This window comes from Cloeon dipterum, chromosome X (genome assembly GCF_949628265.1).
Source record: "Cloeon dipterum chromosome X, ieCloDipt1.1, whole genome shotgun sequence".
Taxonomy (NCBI): domain Eukaryota; kingdom Metazoa; phylum Arthropoda; class Insecta; order Ephemeroptera; family Baetidae; genus Cloeon; species Cloeon dipterum.
The window spans coordinates 28,414,111-28,432,118 of NC_088790.1; the positions used below are offsets into that span (position 1 = coordinate 28,414,111).

At 34.5% G+C, this 18,008-nt stretch overlaps 3 protein-coding genes across 3 annotated transcripts; all 3 read right to left on the reverse strand.

Annotated features, from left to right (window-relative positions):
* Positions 1-2,029: 2,029 nt before the first annotated feature.
* Positions 2,030-6,313, reverse strand: LOC135946867 (brachyurin-like). The gene is made up of 7 exons (XM_065495305.1): positions 6,103-6,313; positions 4,784-4,886; positions 4,466-4,727; positions 3,550-3,704; positions 3,400-3,495; positions 2,336-2,493; positions 2,030-2,281 (listed from the first exon to the last, which is right to left on the reverse strand). Exons 1-7 carry the CDS (start codon positions 6,163-6,165, stop codon positions 2,111-2,113), a joined length of 1,008 nt encoding a protein of 335 aa, XP_065351377.1. The 5' UTR covers positions 6,166-6,313; the 3' UTR covers positions 2,030-2,110.
* Positions 6,314-6,678: 365 nt separating this feature from the next.
* Positions 6,679-9,993, reverse strand: LOC135946866 (brachyurin-like). The gene is made up of 7 exons (XM_065495304.1): positions 9,836-9,993; positions 8,843-8,945; positions 8,514-8,784; positions 8,301-8,458; positions 8,147-8,239; positions 7,247-7,401; positions 6,679-6,924 (listed from the first exon to the last, which is right to left on the reverse strand). The coding sequence occupies exons 1-7, from the start codon at positions 9,890-9,892 to the stop codon at positions 6,754-6,756; spliced, it is 1,008 nt and encodes a 335-aa protein (XP_065351376.1). The 5' UTR covers positions 9,893-9,993; the 3' UTR covers positions 6,679-6,753.
* Positions 9,994-12,166: 2,173 nt separating this feature from the next.
* LOC135946113 (brachyurin-like) lies at positions 12,167-16,078 on the reverse strand. Its single transcript, XM_065494175.1, has 7 exons — positions 15,621-16,078; positions 14,215-14,317; positions 13,885-14,158; positions 13,665-13,828; positions 13,474-13,569; positions 12,726-12,880; positions 12,167-12,415 (listed from the first exon to the last, which is right to left on the reverse strand). Exons 1-7 carry the CDS (start codon positions 15,675-15,677, stop codon positions 12,242-12,244), a joined length of 1,023 nt encoding a protein of 340 aa, XP_065350247.1. The 5' UTR covers positions 15,678-16,078; the 3' UTR covers positions 12,167-12,241.
* Positions 16,079-18,008: the final 1,930 nt, after the last annotated feature.

Genomic DNA, 18,008 nt, shown 5'->3' on the forward strand with positions numbered 1-18,008 from the left:
CGGCTCAAAATTTTCTTGATTACGAATATGCCGTTTTCTTCTTTTTACAAATTTGTAATGCATAAAATATAGAGCAAATCAATTAGTCTCACTTAAAGTGGAATGATACTGGGCAACAATTGAAAATTATTTAAATTGTTGGATGCCTTAAACAATTTGTTCAACAATTTGCAAAAATAAAAAAAATAACCTTCCTAAAATAAAAACTCAAACTTTGCCAATTTTCTCCAAAATTTACAGCGCTTGAACATATTTTCTTGGCATATTCCGATTCCTCTCGTCGAGATCTGTCCAACGGTGTAAGCCACTTGTTGGGGAAACTCTTGCTTTTGAAATTAAATCGGATTTCAAGTAAGGAGACAACCATTACCATTTGAAAAGCACGCTAACTTTCCAGCCAATTTTCTCAAAAAATTACAGCGCTCCATAGGTCAATTTAGGCGTTAACTGAATCCAAATGGGTGAGTTTATGCATTGGCAACAAGCATTTCCCAGGCTTTTCCAGTATCATTCCTCTTTAAAAATTACCACATGCAGTTTTTTCATTATTAGTAGTATAAAAACAAAATTCTATATGATTAAACAAATATTGTATTTAAAAATTAAATAAGTCCTAGATTTGAAAAAAAAAATTAGAACGATTGAAAATAGAAAATGCACATATTTTTGGAATGAATATGAAAAATCGGTGCCTAGTTTGATAAACATAGAGAAAAGATTTCAAAACTAAACTATCGCACTTGTGAAAAAAATTGAGCGAAATAAACTTACTGCGGCAAAAGCTTGGGCGAGAAGAGCCAGCACCACGATCCATCGGGAGGTGCACATAGTCCAGTCGGCAGCAACAGATTATGAGCCGATCCTATTCACGGCTAGGGTTTTATAGATTTCCCCCACTAAGTCGAGTAGAGAGAAAAAGTAGGCGATCGGTGATAGCAAGGTGGAATGATTGGCCAAAAAATGCTAATTTTGGTGCTCCCATTCCATTATCCGCCGTCTAATTTGGTCGCGACTATTTTTATTTGAACCCATAAAATTCTAACGGTATCGATAAATACAGGTTTGCGAAACGAAAATAGTTAGGAATTGACCAGAAGAAAAGAATGAAATGCTTTTGCAAAAATTAATTTATGGTGTGAGTTTTCAGACTTATGGAAAAAAGATTTGAGTTTAAATTTAAAAAAGTGATATTTCTCCTTCCTTTCCTTATTCTTTTCTGCTACCATCATCCCCGCAAGAGTATCCCTCAGCGAACACCTTCATGATAACCGACATACGACGCTGTCTGACGATGATGAACTAATGAATAATTTTGAATAATTCACCAGTGTTGCAAAAACTCTGTGTTCGAAGCCGCCAACAGATGGTGCCACCGTAGACTTTCGATTTTAAGGCACTTCCGCTGCGATTTCAGACTCAATCTAGCTACTGAGCATTCTTCAATTAATTTGCTATTTATTGACGTGCTGAAAACCAAAATCGGTTCAGCCATTCGCCGTAGAATCGTGAAAAACAATTTTTTGAAATAAAAAATCTTTTCCAACGTTTCTACGGCGATTGGCTGAACCGATTTTGGTTTTCAGCACGTCAAAAATTATCAAATTAATTGAAAAAAGCAAAATAGCTAGATTGAGTCTGAAATCGCAACGGAAATGCCTTAAAACCGCTTAAAACAAAATTTTTAAGAAAGTCTGTGGTTGCGCCATCTGTTGGCGGCTTCAATAACTAAGGGTTTATGCAACTGGTCAATTTACGATTATTAATTGCATTTTTTAGAAATGACTTAAATCTTAAAAGTATATATTTCAGGCAGTTTCTTCTGAGCTAAAAATAGATAGCAGTAGGTCTGTACTGTAAAATTCAAAAAATTTAATTCAGAATAATTTTTATGCTTCCTCAATATTTAAAAAAAACTGTACAGATAAAGGAATATTCTCTAAAATCTAAACGAGACTGAATTTAAATTTCAGATCAGCATTTTTCATTATTTCACGTCCTAATTGGGGCAAGAGAAAGGAGACTATTCTAAAAGGTTTTAAAGAAAATATTTTAATCAAATTTAACAAAGAATAAATTAAAAAAAATATTCAACAGAAGCAGTGAATAAATATTATGTGAAATATTTCTTGGTCGTGGCTGTGATCCAGCTGATGTAGGGATAAATCCAGGTGAACGAGCTGGGATATTGACTTGGGCAGCCTATAAATTGAGAGTTGATCCCAATTAGTTTCGCAGTACCGTCGGTCGAACTTGTGTAAATGACAGGTCCACCGGGATCAGCCTAAAAATGAAATAATCTGTAAGCACTTAGAGAATGATAATAAAACACTCTTACATAACAAATTCCCTTGGTTCCGGAGGAGGTGCCCAAACATCCGGTGTTTGCTGGGTACGCCACATAAACATCGATTGTCTCTGAATTGCATGTGGTTTTTTTCACATTCGTCAATTCAACCCAGAACAGCTTTGACGTTGCACCAATTGCAGTGGTAGCTAGAAACATAATATATTTATTTATTTAGAAATCGTTAGTTGAATTATATAAAAATCTAATAAGAAAGTTATTTTCATTTCATTATTTTTATAAATTGAAATAAAGTTTTGTTTAATAATAGCAGACTGATATTTAATATAATTTGATGAGGGTGCTTCCCTAGTGGATAAAAGGCTCACCTGCAAATTTCAGGTCGAAATTGAAGGAATCGCCAATTTTAGAAGGGCTCAAAATCAGTCACTTGTTTTTAATAAAACATATATATTTTTTGTAGCTTTTAAAAATAAAATATCTGGTGAGCGGATCATAAATATTGTAAGAATTTCAGGGGGTTGTTTTTGGAGGCAAATTTGACCTGACCGATACTTTGCGTTTTGGTTGTCGATGATTTATATGTTTTTAATTTTTAACCATCAGGCACTCAAATCTGGTGCATTTCAATTGCACCGTCAATTTTTAAGTCTATTTTCAATTAAAGTGTTTTATTTTAGCAAAATTTGGAGAAAAACGGAAGGTTTATTGGAAAGTTACATTTGAATAAAGAAAATTGCAAAAATTGGTAAAATGAAATGTCAATAAATCATTTACAACAATTATAATGTCAATATAGCTGTCCCTTTTGCAACAAATATAGTCGACTATTTACCAACAACCATCTACGTTATTACACATTTCTAATAATAACAAAATTAAAATTAATTTAATTTTGTGTGTCATCAAAAGTCATTTTCCTGACAATTTTCTTACACTGTAAAGTGTACAAAATTTCTTTGATTCATTGTATTATTTTATCACCGCGTAATAAAATAAACAGGCACATTTCCTGCCATGCGAATTTGGTTTCTGATCAAATAATCTGTTGGAATAAATTAACCCTTATAAATTTAAATGATTGTACTTCTTACTGTCATCATTAGGACCGAATCCCAACGTCTTAAACGCAACATTGTCCAAAGCAGTGGTGGGTTTGACGCTTGAAAGTCGAATGGTCCCGATAAGAGCTGGAATTTCGATTAACTTAAATGTAAGGACGAACGATACACTCCGTTACTTACTCCCGAGGGTCAACGGTGAAGTCATCTTTAGCAGCGCGACGTCGTGTATCATGAAATTCCATCTAAAACCAGGATGAATCGTAGGCGTGGCTGTGGTTCCAGTGCCTGCAGTTGGATTCGAATATGTGCCAGGAAAAACAGTAACGGTGGACACCCTTTAAACAATAAAAATTAGTGGCATCAACAGCCAACGAAATGTGAAGGGCTGGATGAAAAAATTGGAGTCAGTTAGAGCAAACTCTCGTTTAAATATACGATCCAGGAATTTTGAATTTCCCTGTTTTATACAATTCAATTAAAAAAATATTGCAAAATTTTCCTTGACTCGATGAGTTGTTTGATTATTTGCAATGAACCATTTCTTCATCTAAATTCAAAATGTAATTTCATTTTAAGCATTTTTTCGAAAGATTTGCTCATTGTCAGTTGGAAAAACTGGAAATTTAATCAGATTTTGACGCAACTCTCAACTCGTGCATTTTAATGAGGCCAAACACAGACCCCTTTCGAAAATCTGCAATATTTGAAAAAATAAAAAAATAACATTCAAGACTGAAAAGTATTATTTTTATCTTCTCACCATTTAATTTTTACAAATTTTTCAACCCGGATGCAATTAATTTACTTTTTTTTCTGATAAAATTCTAAAAATTTGAATTTGGGGCATTTTTGGTCAGAAATTTTTGAACAAAATTGGTTGGTTAGGATTTACTTTTCATGTTATATCATTTTTTTAAATTTAAAAAAAAACACTTTAAACCCGTTTTATATGTTCAAATGGTTTTCAACGGTTTTTAGACGCTCTTGTTGTTATTCAAGCTTGGCAGTTTTTGACAATAGCAGCGTAAAATCGCACGATTTGTGCTCATGGATTAGAATTTCAGAAAATCACAGCATTGATATAATAAATACTCACAATGCAACGCAATGAGCGGCGGTCAAGGCCCAAGTGTTGGACAGTAAAGAGCCTCCGCAGAAGGTCCGATGAGTGCCAGCGGCACTTGTGCCCCGCACTAACACGTAATAAATGTACTGCGAAAACCCGGCATCACTCGTAATTTCTGTTCCTCCCAATATTCTTCCGTTCCGGGCTGTGGCGTTGGGAAATTCATTATTGCTAAGCACGTTGATTGGTGCCGCAGTTGTACTATTTGCCAGCCAGGCTTCGACTTCTGTGTCTAAATTTTAGAAATTATAGCCGAGCTAAAATATATCAGAGGAATGAAATAGTTACAATTGCTGTCTGCCACCAGTTCTTCCAGCGTGTATTCTTTGGTGATGCTCTCTTCGTCAAGGTTGCCTAATTTTTCTGCATCTTCCTTGGCACCGTTGGAGACCTTTAAATTTTAATATATTTGAATAATTATTTTGCAGTGCAACAGCAACAATTATTTACTTTTAATTTTAAAAACACCGTTTTTGTTGGTGCACATTTTTTTCGTGTAAAGTGCAGTGAAGGTGGAGCGTGAAATGATCAACCAAAAGCGGAAATCGATAGTGGGGGTCGAAAAAATGTGTCTCGCGTTACAATTAGGTCGATCAGGCTCATGAAAAAATTAAGAAAAAAAAAATAGAACCAACCACCGTGGCGGCGGTTGTGCACAATTGACGCAGAATTTTGTGAGAAACACCGTTAGGATCGGTAGATTGCAGTAGGTAGCTACAAGACCGGAGATAGAAAGTTTTAAAGTTGAAAAAAACGCGATTTTAGACATTTCTCGGGACTCTATTTTCGGGGTCTATGTTGAACTCTATCATATGGACTCTACGGAGTTCCAACACGTTTCATTCCATGCCCCTTGGTAATTTCTACCAGACCGAGTATGGTTTTTGAAAATCAGACAATTTTTTGTGAATTTAGCAATTTTTTATTGCCGCTGGTACCCCAGAACAACCTCCCAAAGATTCATAGTGTAATTTTGACAGGGAAAATTTTATCTTCTGCTCAAAATTAATGTAACGAAAATTTTGCAAATTCTGTGGAATAAGGCATTAGTAGAAAAATAAAAAAAAAACTTATTTTTGTTGATTTTGATATGCAGAGTTGCAGACACGACGGCGTGGGCGCCACGCAACGATCGCCGTGAAATAATGGGAAACGCCCTGCGCTTCTCAGAGCGGTTACCTTTCAGCTTAAGCCTCTTCCCTGCGAGCAAGGAACACAAGCTGGCCTCGGCTATGTGCTTAATTCTTTGCGAGAAGGAAAAAGAAAAATAGTTGAAAAAAACTAAAATCAATTACGATAACCTACTCAATTTCAAATTTCAAAAAAAAATTAACGATAATCATTAAATTTCATTGAAAGTTGAGTCGTTTAAAAAATAATCGCTGGCCTTAACTGAGTTTTGTCTATTAAAGTTTCCCCGCAGTTCAAAAAAAAACTCTAAAAAGGTTTAAATTGAAAAAACTTAAAAATTGTATGTTAAAAACCAAAACTATTGCAAAGTGAATTTTAAAAACTTCACTCGACCTTAAATTATAAAAATTAAATAAGTTCCTACACAAATTGCGACAGCGAAACATAGCGAAATAAAATCAAAGTAATGTACTCACCCTGGCACAAACGTGCGTAAGGAGAGCAAGTACGAGAATCCATTGGGAGATGCGCATGACCATGCTGACAGCAGTTGACTGATTTTTACGTGCACCTTTAGCACCTTTTTATTGCCTGCGTTTTTATAGGGTCCCCTCCAAAATTGAGCAGCGCAATGAGAAATTGTAAATCGAGGAGTGGCTCTACTTGTTTGACCCGAAAATGCTGTTTTATGCGTGCCCCCACATCCTTTGAATCTGCCGTGTCTAATTTCATTACAACGCATTACATGTCCACTTTTTTTTTGAAAACGTTTAAAGTAAGCAGTAAATTTCTTGGGTTCAGATAAAGACACGTGTGGTCGTTTTCTTTAATAGGTTTCTGAAATGCAACTTAAAAATTGTACGAAATATAATTTAAAAAAATAGTGCTTAGTGTTATAAATATTTATTAATTTAGTGCAAGAATTTAAATCCAGTAAGACAAAATCTCTGTTGCAGAAAATTCAAGACTAAATTTGCATGACGAAGTGATCAAAGAAACAAAAATATGGATTCAATATTCATAATGTAATAAAAAGAAGAGAAACAAATCAATAATTTTCATTAAAAAATATTTATTTGGGTCCCACCTTCCAACACCAAGTGTAAATAATGATGAGGTACGCAGCATTACGTAAATGTTTTGAGAGTCTTAGCTCTGATCCAGGGAATGAAGGGGAAAATCCAGGTGAACGAGCTGGGTTGTTGACGTGGGCAGCCAATAAATTGAGAGTTGATGCCAATAATTTTACCCTCGGTGTCAGTGGGAGATTCGTGAAAAACAGGTCCACCGGGGTCAGCCTAAATATTCAAAGATTACATTAAGGACGTCTTTAACATGAAATTTAATTGGTCGAATGGCATCTTGGCTTTGTAGAAATTTACTAGTAATGAATGGCAATAAACTAGAGAAATTTTAAGAGCAAGTAAATTTAAATAACAATAGTTCTCAAAGTACAAAGCGACTGATTAGACCTCGGATCAGCTGTTCAAATTCATGCCACTTTATTGGGTACTGAGAACTGTGTTTGTTTTCTCATTATTGCCGTTTTCCTTCACAAAACCTCACAAGCCCAAAATGCCATTATTTTTGCAATGACAAAATATTTATAAAAATGCTTACATTGCAGATTCCTTTAGTTCCGCCAGCGGTGCTCAAACATCCCGTGTTTCCAGGGTACGCCACGAAAATTGGTGCTGTCTGTTGGTTGCACGTTGCCTTATTCATATTCTGCATATCGACAACATGCAGTGTTGCCCCAGCGCTCGCGAAAGGTGCTAAAAATTGAATAAAATAATTTGAGTCTCTGAAATTAAGTACATATTAAAATTGAAACAATTGAGAACCATTACGCCTAACCAAAAGAAGAGGAAAATTTGAAGAAAATTAGGGAGTATGCAGTTATTACAATTATTTTCAGTTGGAACCCGAGATTAACTATCGAAAATCTAAAAATCCCCGTTTTTTTAGTTTTATGACCTTCGATATCTTGCAATTTATCCATCCATTTAGATCTACATCTTCGAAGTGATTTAAATTAATCCTTGTCTAAGAAATAAACTAAAAAAATAATTTTATTTAATTTTCAGTCGAAAACAGAAGAAATTAGTGTAAAAAATTTCTCCGTAGAAAAAATTCTTCTCAGTCGAAATTCAGTTTCAGCAGGAAAGAAATGGCTTGGATATTCTAATTAGAAAAGATGAAAAGCAGCAGTTAAAATTCACGTTTCTTTGGTTGCCGGTTCCAAGCTAAAACTTTCAGGAGAAATTTTTCTCATCAAATTCCGTTGAAATTCGCGTAACAAGTAATAAAAAAATTAACTGTTGGCGAAATAATTAAGAATGTAAATAAACATAAGGCTTGGATCGGTCTTCAAACCACAAACCAATTGAAATATAAATAGTCTAATTTAAAAAAAAACTCACTTGATAAGGCCACAAAAAATTTAATTAGACGAAGAAATTGTTTAAAGTAAGAAAAATAGTTAGCAAACATACCGCAAAAAAATATATTAAAACTTACTGTCGTCAACAGGACCGAATCCCATTGTTTTAAACATCAGATTGTTCAACGCAGCGGTGGGTTTGACGGTTGACAATTTAGCTGCCCCGACCCCTATAATAATTACAATTTATAATTAAAAGATGCATTCAGGAACAATTCAATTTGTATTCACCAGCAAGAGGTGTGTCTATACTAAGCAGAGCGATGTCATTTATCAAGAAGTTCAGCAGAAACTGGGGATGAATGATTGCCGTGGCTGTGCTTTTTATGCCGGCTGCAGCTGTTACCGGATCAGCTATCTCCCCAGCAATGACAGTAATATCTGTGGCCCTTTAATAATGATAATTAAATACATGACATTTGTGAAATTACAGATTTTACTCACAGCGCGACGCAATGAGCGGCCGTCAACGCCCAAATGTTCGACAGCAATACACCACCACAGCTACTTATAACAACTCCAGCAGCATTTTTGGCTTCAACAAAGATATAGGCGTTGAGTGGCGGCACGAGTTCGGCAACAGTATTAATTAGTGTTCCTCCCAAAATTCTTTTGTCATCCGTTCCGTTGTGATTGATCGGTGTGGCAGTGGTTGGAGCAACTGCAGAATTCGTGGTGCTCTCTAAGTTCGACAGCAAGATTTCGGTTTCTGTGTCTATAAATTGAAAAAATTAAATATAGCATGATGTGAAATTAACTAAAATAATCATTACAATTGGCATCTGCCAGCAGTGCTTCCACAGTGTATACTTTCGTGAAATCCTCTACATCAAAGTCGACTGTTTTTTCAGCATCTTCCTTCAGACCTTTCGAGACCTTTGAACACAAAATTAAAATTTTTCATTATAGGAAACTTAATGGCATTTTAAATTTTAGAAGATCCTCCATTTTTTACTAAAAATATAGTATAATTAAATCTCTGCGTCACAAAATCGTTATAGAAAAAAAATCCATTAAATTTGTGTTTTTTCAGTTCAATGTTTAATTTCCCATTTTGTTAAAATGAAGTCGAATATTTTGTTTTGCAAACAGGTCTGTCTGCGTTTTGATTAAAAAAGGTTCTAGTTCTCCCTTTCATTTGGACAATTTGTGCAAAATTGTGCGGTGGAAATGCTATTATTCTTTTGAACAGTTTCAAATGGAAAAAATTCAAAACGTAATTATACAAAAGCCGAAAAAAGGTGTAGGTATGATTTTAAACAGTCAAACGGTTAAAAAAACATTTAATTTCTCCTTGAAATTCAAGCGTTCTCTCTGTCTTAAAGGAGGACACTCAAATTTGTAAGAAATTAAACATTAAATTGATTCAATTCTCCTAATGACAAGGACATCACTTTTTTTAAAACCGGATATAGGTAGGAATTTAAAAGGCTAATTTTCTTAAATTCTTGTTAATTGGGCTTAGTGACCATGTCTCTCTAAAAACCGTCCAAGTTACTCGAGAAAAGAGTCTAAATAATGCCGGGTATTTCAAATAACTCAATTCTGAATTATGTCCCTAAAAACAAACAGAATATTCTCCACTAAACGCAATCTAAAAATGTTCGAATGTGAAATCAAACAATTTCTAAAATTAGCAGAGCATTTTAAATTTTCTTACAACTATACGCAGATATCTAAAAAATAAAGCCAAAGAGTAAAAAATAGTGCCAACAGAAAATTTAAATTTTTAAAGTATTTAATGAAAAAAATAATGGTGTACTCACCCCAGCAGAAGCTTGCGCGAGAAGAGCAAGCACAGCAATCCACAGGGAGGTGCGCATCGCGAAGCCGGCAACAGCAGCAAAATGATTCCCAGTTGCGTTTGTTTCACCTCTTCTTTTCAGGGGTTTATATACTGTTTGGTGAGTCCCACTCCGAATCAAGCAGCGCAATGAGTAATTGCAAAACAAGTAGTGGCAGTACTTGTTCAACCCGAAAAAATGCTGTTTTTGGCGCTCCCATCCTACCCGTCTGGATTTTCTTCTTGTTACTTTTCGTGACATCATGCTGTTTATCTGTACTGGAGAGGATTCTACTGGTTCGTTGGCCCGAAATTTTTCAGCAGCGGGAATCCCTTCACACGAAAATCTGATTGGGAGTAATGTGTTGGGGGTACAGCGCGGGTTCCAAGCACGCTCTGCGTTTTAGTTTCAGTCGAAATAACCATGGAATTCTCTTGGTGGAAGAGCCACGAAAATTATTATTCGTGGCTTTGATTTTGAATTAAATTGTTGGATTTTTAGAAAACCAGTTCCAAGATTTTACAACTAATCTAGCAGTGAGAATTTCCTCCGTTTTGAAAATAATTATTTAAATTTACCTCCGAATTCAAACACCGATGGATTGGCCTTGACGAGGGGAATTGAAATCAAGCGAAAAATCATCAGCAACCCTTTTTAATATTTCGAAAACATTTCTAAATAAAATTGTAACTATTTTTGGTCCTGATTTGTTCTTTACATACTCAAAAGAGTGAATTTGTTGCAAACATTTAATTCTAATTAAAAATGTTGTTCACTGCCAGGTAAATTTCGGCAATATATACATTAAATCATTAATTTTTTAATTTTTTGTGCCTGATTGATTTGCCTCAATAAAAGTGTCTCAATGTAACAACAAAAAAATCACGTATTGTCTAATTCATTAATTTTTGTTGAAATATAATTTTTTTTTTATCAAAATCCTGTTTATACTGAAATTTAAATTGAGATATTATGTCAGAAATAAGTATAATGCAACCCTTAACAAAACGTCACTTAATTTGCTCTTTAAATTTATCCGTCTCGTTTCCCATCAGCAAATAAAAAAATAAAATTTTTAATGCTGGTTAGTGGAAAATAAGCCTCTTTGTTCAAAGCCAAAACATTTAAATACCAAGAATAAAAATATTATAGAAATCAACATCCATGCAAAAACACTGCCTTATTAAGTGAGCGTCTGCTTGGCCTTGGCTTGGACCGAGCAAATAAATAAACGGATGTGATAGAGCTGGGATATTGGCCGTGGAGCAGGCCAAATATTGCGAGTTGATTGCTTACATGTTTGGGCTGTTGTCGGTTGCGCTACCGCGCCGTCTCCCTAGAAATTAAATTTCCTTTCTGAATTTCCTGAAATATAATTAAAATAGTATATCTTACAAAGCAAACGCATTTGGATCCGCTGATTCTGTGCTCAAACAACCAGTTTCTGGAGGGTAGTCCACAAAAACATCCGACTTGCATGTGGGCCCAGCCAAATACGTCATTTCAATTGACGATTACGTTCAGTGTCGGCAGAGTGGCTGAAAATCCATAGCATCGATGCAAAATATCATATAAAGAAAAATAAAACAAGTTGATGGAAAAATTATGGCTGCGTCAAATGTTTTTGTTGCTTTAAAATACGGTCAAACCCGTGGAATTTTAAACTCTCGTTGAATTGAAAGTAAACATCAAGTTTTTATGGATCAAATGGTGCGCTCCAGTTGGAAACAATTCACCGCAAAATAATTACGTTTCAGAAAACCCCACAAAGTCCATATTTTTTTTTCAATTCAACAGTTTTCCCGGGAAAATTAAGTCTTGACAAAATTCATAACCAGCACAGTAAAAGCTGCAGAGAATTTTGAATCAGCGATCATTCCACCTGCAATTGTCTCTGCGGGTGCCAATGCAAAAAATGAAAACAATAAGCAACTAAAGTGATATACAAAATTTAAACCGATGAGTTGTTTGACCCGAAAATGCCGTTTTTTTTGCGTTCTCCCATTCTTATATCCGCGCCGTGTCTTATTCTGTAGTCCAAATAACGCTACATTTATATTTTTTATCGAAAACGATAAAAATAGTGCTCCGTTAATAATTTAAGATCGACCAGAAAAGATAAAAAATTACCTTTTCACATTTTAGGAGTAGAATTTTAATTGGAAAATATTTTCGTTAGAACGAAAAATCTAAAGAGATATATTTTCTGAAGTAGAAAATTCAAGACTTAAGCTGCATGATGAAGTAATCAAGGAAGAATCAACATTTTGAGACAGGGTTCTTCAATTATTAAAATGAAAGGAAACAAATCAATCATTTCAATGAACAATTATTTATTTGGGTCCCGCCTTCCAATACCACGAATAAATAATGATGATGTACGCAGCATTACGACGTCAATGTTTTGAGAGTCTTGGCTCTGAGCCAGGGAATGAAGGGAAAGATCCAGGTGAACGAGCTGGGTTGTTGACGTGGGCAGCCCACAATTTGAGAGTTGATGCCAATAACTTTCCCGACGTCATCATTCGGGGCTGTGTGGAAAACAGGTCCACCAGGGTCAGCCTAAAAATTCAAAAATATTTTTAGAACATATTAAGTATGAAATTTAAATTGTCAATTGGCATCTTAGCTCTGTGCAGATTTACTAGGAATAAAAGGATTAATAGAGAAATTTGAAGATCTAATAAATTTAAATAACTAGTTCGCTCAAACTAAAAAGCGACTGACTCGGCCCGTTTGTGCCTCGGATCAGCTGTTAAAAATCATACCACTGAGAATGGTGGCACATGCCCGACTTAATTCATTAACAAAAGTTCACAAGCCCAAAATGCCATTATTTTTGCAATGAAAAAATATTTATAAAAATTCTTACATTGCAGATTCCTTTAGTTCCGGAAGCGGTGTTCAAACATCCCGTGTTTCCAGGGTACAACACGTAAATTGGTGCTGTCTGTGCGTTGCACGTTGCCTTATTCATATTCCGCATATCGACAAAATTCAGTGTTGACCCCGCGCTCAGGAAAGCATCTAAAATTGTATAAAATAAATAAAGGGGGAACGGTAAAATATTTTCTCTATAATAAATTCCACATTAAATTAAATCAAAAGCATAGCCAAAAGAGGTACCGTTAGCATGAAGAGTAAAATTAGAAACAAATTGAGGACGTTGAGTCGAGTCTTTGGATGTGCAGTTTTTGCAAAAATTTTCAGTTTAAATCTGAATATAATTAGCGAAAATCTAAATGTCCCTGTTTTTTAGTTATGACTAACAACGTTCTCATATTTTTTAATTATCCATTAAGTTCTACATCTGTAGTGAATCAAACATATCCATTACTCGAAAATAATTATTTAGAAATCTAATTTCATTGAAACTCGTGTAACAGTTAATCCCGAAATAAAAAGAAAATATCTTTTGACGAAATTAATAAAAAATAATCATGATCGTTATATTTCAAACCAAATATATCAATTTAAAATGCAGTCGAATAAAAAAAATTCAAAACTCAAAGCCATAATAAGGCCAAAAAATTGATAATAAACGAATAAACTGTTTAAAATAAAACAGACTCTATTCCTCCACAATAATAAGCAAACATGCCGAAAAAATTCAAACTTACTCTCATCAATAGGACCGAATCCCAGTGTCCTAAACATAATATTGTTCAACGCAGCGGTGGGTTTGACGAGCGACAGTTTAGCTGTCCCGACAACTCCTAGAATTGCAAATATAATCAAAATGCATTCAGGAATTATTAAATTAATTTTTACTCATGTGACCGGATTCGGGAGAATTCCGGTCACAACTCACCACCAATTGCCAACGGCGTGGCTAGACTAAGCAGAGCAATATCATTTATCAAGAAGTTCAGTACAAATTGGGGATGAATTATTGCCGTGGCTGCACTTGTTATGCCGCCTACAGCTGCTGCCGGATCATCAATCTCCCCAGCAACTACAAGAATATCTGTAGCCCTTTAAATAATGATAATTAGATACATGACATTTGTGGAATTAGAGATTTTACTCACAGCGCGACGCAGTGAGCGGCTGTCAACCCCCAAGCGGATGTCAACAATACACCACCACAGCTACTTATAATAACAGCAGCAGCATTCGAGGATTGAACGAAGATATAGGAATTGAGTGGCTCCACTAATTCAGCAGGAGCAGCAATAAGTGTTCCTCCCAAAATTCTTCCGTTTTCATCCGTTCCGTTGAGATAGATCGGTGTGGCACTGGTTGGAGCAACTCCAGAATTCGTGGTGCTCTCGAAGTTCGACAGCAAGATTTCCGTTTCTGTGTCTATAAATTTAAAAAAATTAAATATAGCATGTGAAATTAAATAAAATAACAATTACAATTGGCATCTGCCACCAGTGCTTCCAGAGTGTATTCTTTTGTGATATCCTCTATATCAAAGATGGCAATTTTTTCAGCATCTTCATTCTGACCTTTCGAGACCTGTAAACACAAGATTAATTTTTTCATTAAACGACATTTAACAGCATTATAAACTTCAGAAGATTTATTAAAAATGTAATATAATTTAATTGTTATAGAAGTAAAAACGCGTCTTAAATCCATTAAATCTTTGGTTTTTCGTTCAGATAGAGTTAGTTAAAATTGAAATTTAGACTATTGACAATTTTTCTTAGCATCAAATAATTGTGGTTGGCGGGATTATCAACTGAGCACAAATCACGTTATTTAAAGCCATTTAATCCAAACGTTGAATGGTCTAAATCTTCAAAAAAAAAAACAGTCTAAAAGTGATAGTTGGTCATAAAAACCATCTTAAAAAGACGACTATTTCATGAAAATAAAGCAATGCTAAGTAACTATTTACAAATAAATTTAAATGTTGGATTTTTTGCTACCCGTCCAAATGGTCACGAAATTGTGCAATTTTAAGCCATTTGAAACCATCCAAAAACGTCTCAATTTGATTATTGCGTATATATTGCTTTGCGCTGGGACATTGTTAGATTTTAAATGGAATTTTTCCGTTCCAATTTTAAACAGCAGTTTTATTTTACTTTGCAAACAGGTCTCTCCTCGTTTCGATTCAAAAGTTTCCCTTTCATTTAGACAATTTGTGAGAAGAAAATGCCACTGTATACTTTTGAACAGTTTCAAATAGTTTAAATATTTCCATTTTCCAGCGTGGTAAAAATACAAAAACCTAAGAAAAGGTTTAGGTATAGTTTTAAACAATCAAACGGTTAAAAATAATTTAATTTCTCATTAAAATTCAAGAAGAGAAATCTATCACTGAGATTCCTATGTTTTAATTTAAAGGAGGACTGACACAATTATCATTTTTAATATTGAAAAATTGTTGAAATGATAATTTTATTCATTTGGTTCGATTCTCCTTAAGAAAGGGACAAAAATTTGGATGTGAAAATTCTAATTTTTGAAAACCTTAGTTAATGGTCTCTAAAAACTATCCAATTTAATCTCAGGAAAACAGTCAATATAAGGTCGAGTGTTATAAAAACTTCTGAAGTTTAATGACAAAGCATGTCCCTAAAAACATTTTAAACAAAATTTCCGCTCCTAAAGACAATCTAAAAATTTTAGATAATTTTGAACAAAAAAATATCTTTCCTAGGCTAATTTAAATTGCCTACAAAATCAAACCATTTCTTAAATTACAAGTAAAACCTTCATTACTTTTTTAAAACTACGCAGATGTGCCAAGTGTCAGAAAATATCAACTTTGAAACCTAAGTATTTAAAGTAAAAATACTGTTTTACTCACTCCAGCAGAAGCTTGCGCGAGGAGAGCAAGCACGACAATCCACGGGGAGGTACGCATTGCGAAGCTGGCAGCAGCAGCAAGATGAATCCCAGTTGCAGATGTTGCACCTCTTCTTTTCAGGGGTTTTTATACTGTTTGAGGAGTCCCACTCCGAATCAAATAGCACACAATGAGTAATTGCAAAACACGTAGTGGCAATACTTGCTCAACCCGAAAATGCTGTTTTTGGCGCTCCCATCCTTCCCGTCGAGATTTTTTTTTGTAGTTTTTGTGATATGTTTATTTTTACTGGAGAAGATTCTAGTCGTTCGTTGGCCCGAAATTTTTTAGCAGCGCCGGGCAATAGCTATACACGAAAATCTGATTGGGAGCAATGTTGGGGGTAAAGCGCGGCTCCAAGAACGCTCATAGGTCATAGGGATTCGGCGTTTTAGCTTTCGATGAAATAACTATTGGCCTTTTTTGCTGCAAGAACCACGAACAGTATGGAGGAGATTTTTTTTATTTTATAATTCTAGGAATTTTTGGAGATATTTTCAAAATTAATTTCAAAATCAGCTGAAATTTCGTTAGCTGACACTGTTCAAGAAGACAAACCGATGGCGTTCTGAAAAATGATAATTTCACACAAGGGTTTGTTCCAAACGTTTTTAAATGTTTCAGAAGAGGAAGGTAAAATAGTTTCCTCCGATCAACGTGTCTTTTGTCAATTAGAGTCACGTGATATACAATTTTAATTTGAAAAATTACCCAAGTAGGATTTTTAACTTCAAATTTGGAAGATAGCTCTAAAATTGATACTACAAGACTTCAATAGTTTCAACCAAAACTAAAACGTGAAATCCAATCAGTTTCCTTGATGATGAACAAATTTAATTAAAAAATATAAGTTGAAACATTATTTTAGTCTGTTTTTAGTGGATTTTGTCTATTGAATAATTACAAAAACAATTATTTGGATTGACTCCGGATCAAGCAGCACAATGAGTAATTGCAAAACAGTAGCAGAAATACTTTTTCAACCCAAATATACTGTTTTTTGCGCTCCCAGATTTTGTGTAGTTTTCGAGACTCGAGAAGGTTCTAATAGTCGTTCGTTGGCCCGATTTTTTTAGCAGCGCCTGGCAACCACTTTACGCGAAAATCTGATTGGAAGCAGTGCTGGGGGTAACGCGCGGGCTCCAAGCAAGAAACAAGCACGCTCATAGAGGGATTCTGCGTTTTAGTTTTGTCGAAACCATTGACCTTTCTAGGTGTGAGAGCCACGAATATTATGGCATTATTATAGATTTTTTTATTTTATTATTTTAGGAGATTTTAAAAAATACCTAGATTTAAAATACAGTTTTTTGCTCTCAATTTAGCTGAAATTTGGATGACGGACACTCTTCAATGTGAAAAACCGATGGGTGTTCCGAAATAAAAATTTCCCAAGCTTTGTGAAAGTATGAAATGAACGATCCTGAACGCGGAAAGAAAAAAAAATCCATCGATCAATGTGGGTTGTAAAGTTGAGATGCTCTCGTGATTTGCAAATTGAATCTGAAAAATTATACACGTAAAAAAACAATAAGAACCTTAAATTTTGGAGATATTTTGTAATTCATTTATAAACTCTGAAATGAAAAACTGTTTTAGGTCCTGATTTGTTGATTACAAATTGAAGAAAGTTAATTTCTTGATAACACTTAAAATGTACTTATGCTATTTTAGCTAGTATAAAAGAATTTTCGCTATAAATAGTGAAATCAAAAAGAGGTAATTAAATCAAATTGAGAAAACATGATATTAAATGAACTCAACACTTGTGCAATGATAAAATTTACTTGGCAACCAGAGATATGAAAAACACTGCTGGGCCAACCAAAACATCTCTATTAATCGGCATTTGTCTCGATTATTTTGTTCTCAGGACACAGAGTTCTGTTAGTTGCTAGGGTCGGTCACCCTCTCTCGGTCATAAATTTACATTGGTGTTATTATATGCTGTTTAGACAAACAACTAATTCGGTTCTTTGTAATTCACAGGCACTCTGTTTTTACTTTTCTGTCTTAAAAACACAAAACAAGCGTCTTCTGGATGAAAACACTTTTATGGAGATGTTTTTGCTGACCCAGCTATGTTTTTCATATCTCTGGTTGCCAAGCAAAATTGATCATTGCACAAGTATTGAGTTTAGTTTTTAATTGATTATCCATCGATTTCTTTTAATCAACTTAATTACAATCCATCCCATTATTAATTGCGAAAATTTATTAATATACCTGCTACAAGAGCTTAGGGAAATTACACACTTTTGTACTAAAAAAATGCCGCTCGCTGTCAGGTACTTTTGGCAATATACAGGTATATCATTTTTTTTTTAAATATTTTATTGGGTCTTCCGC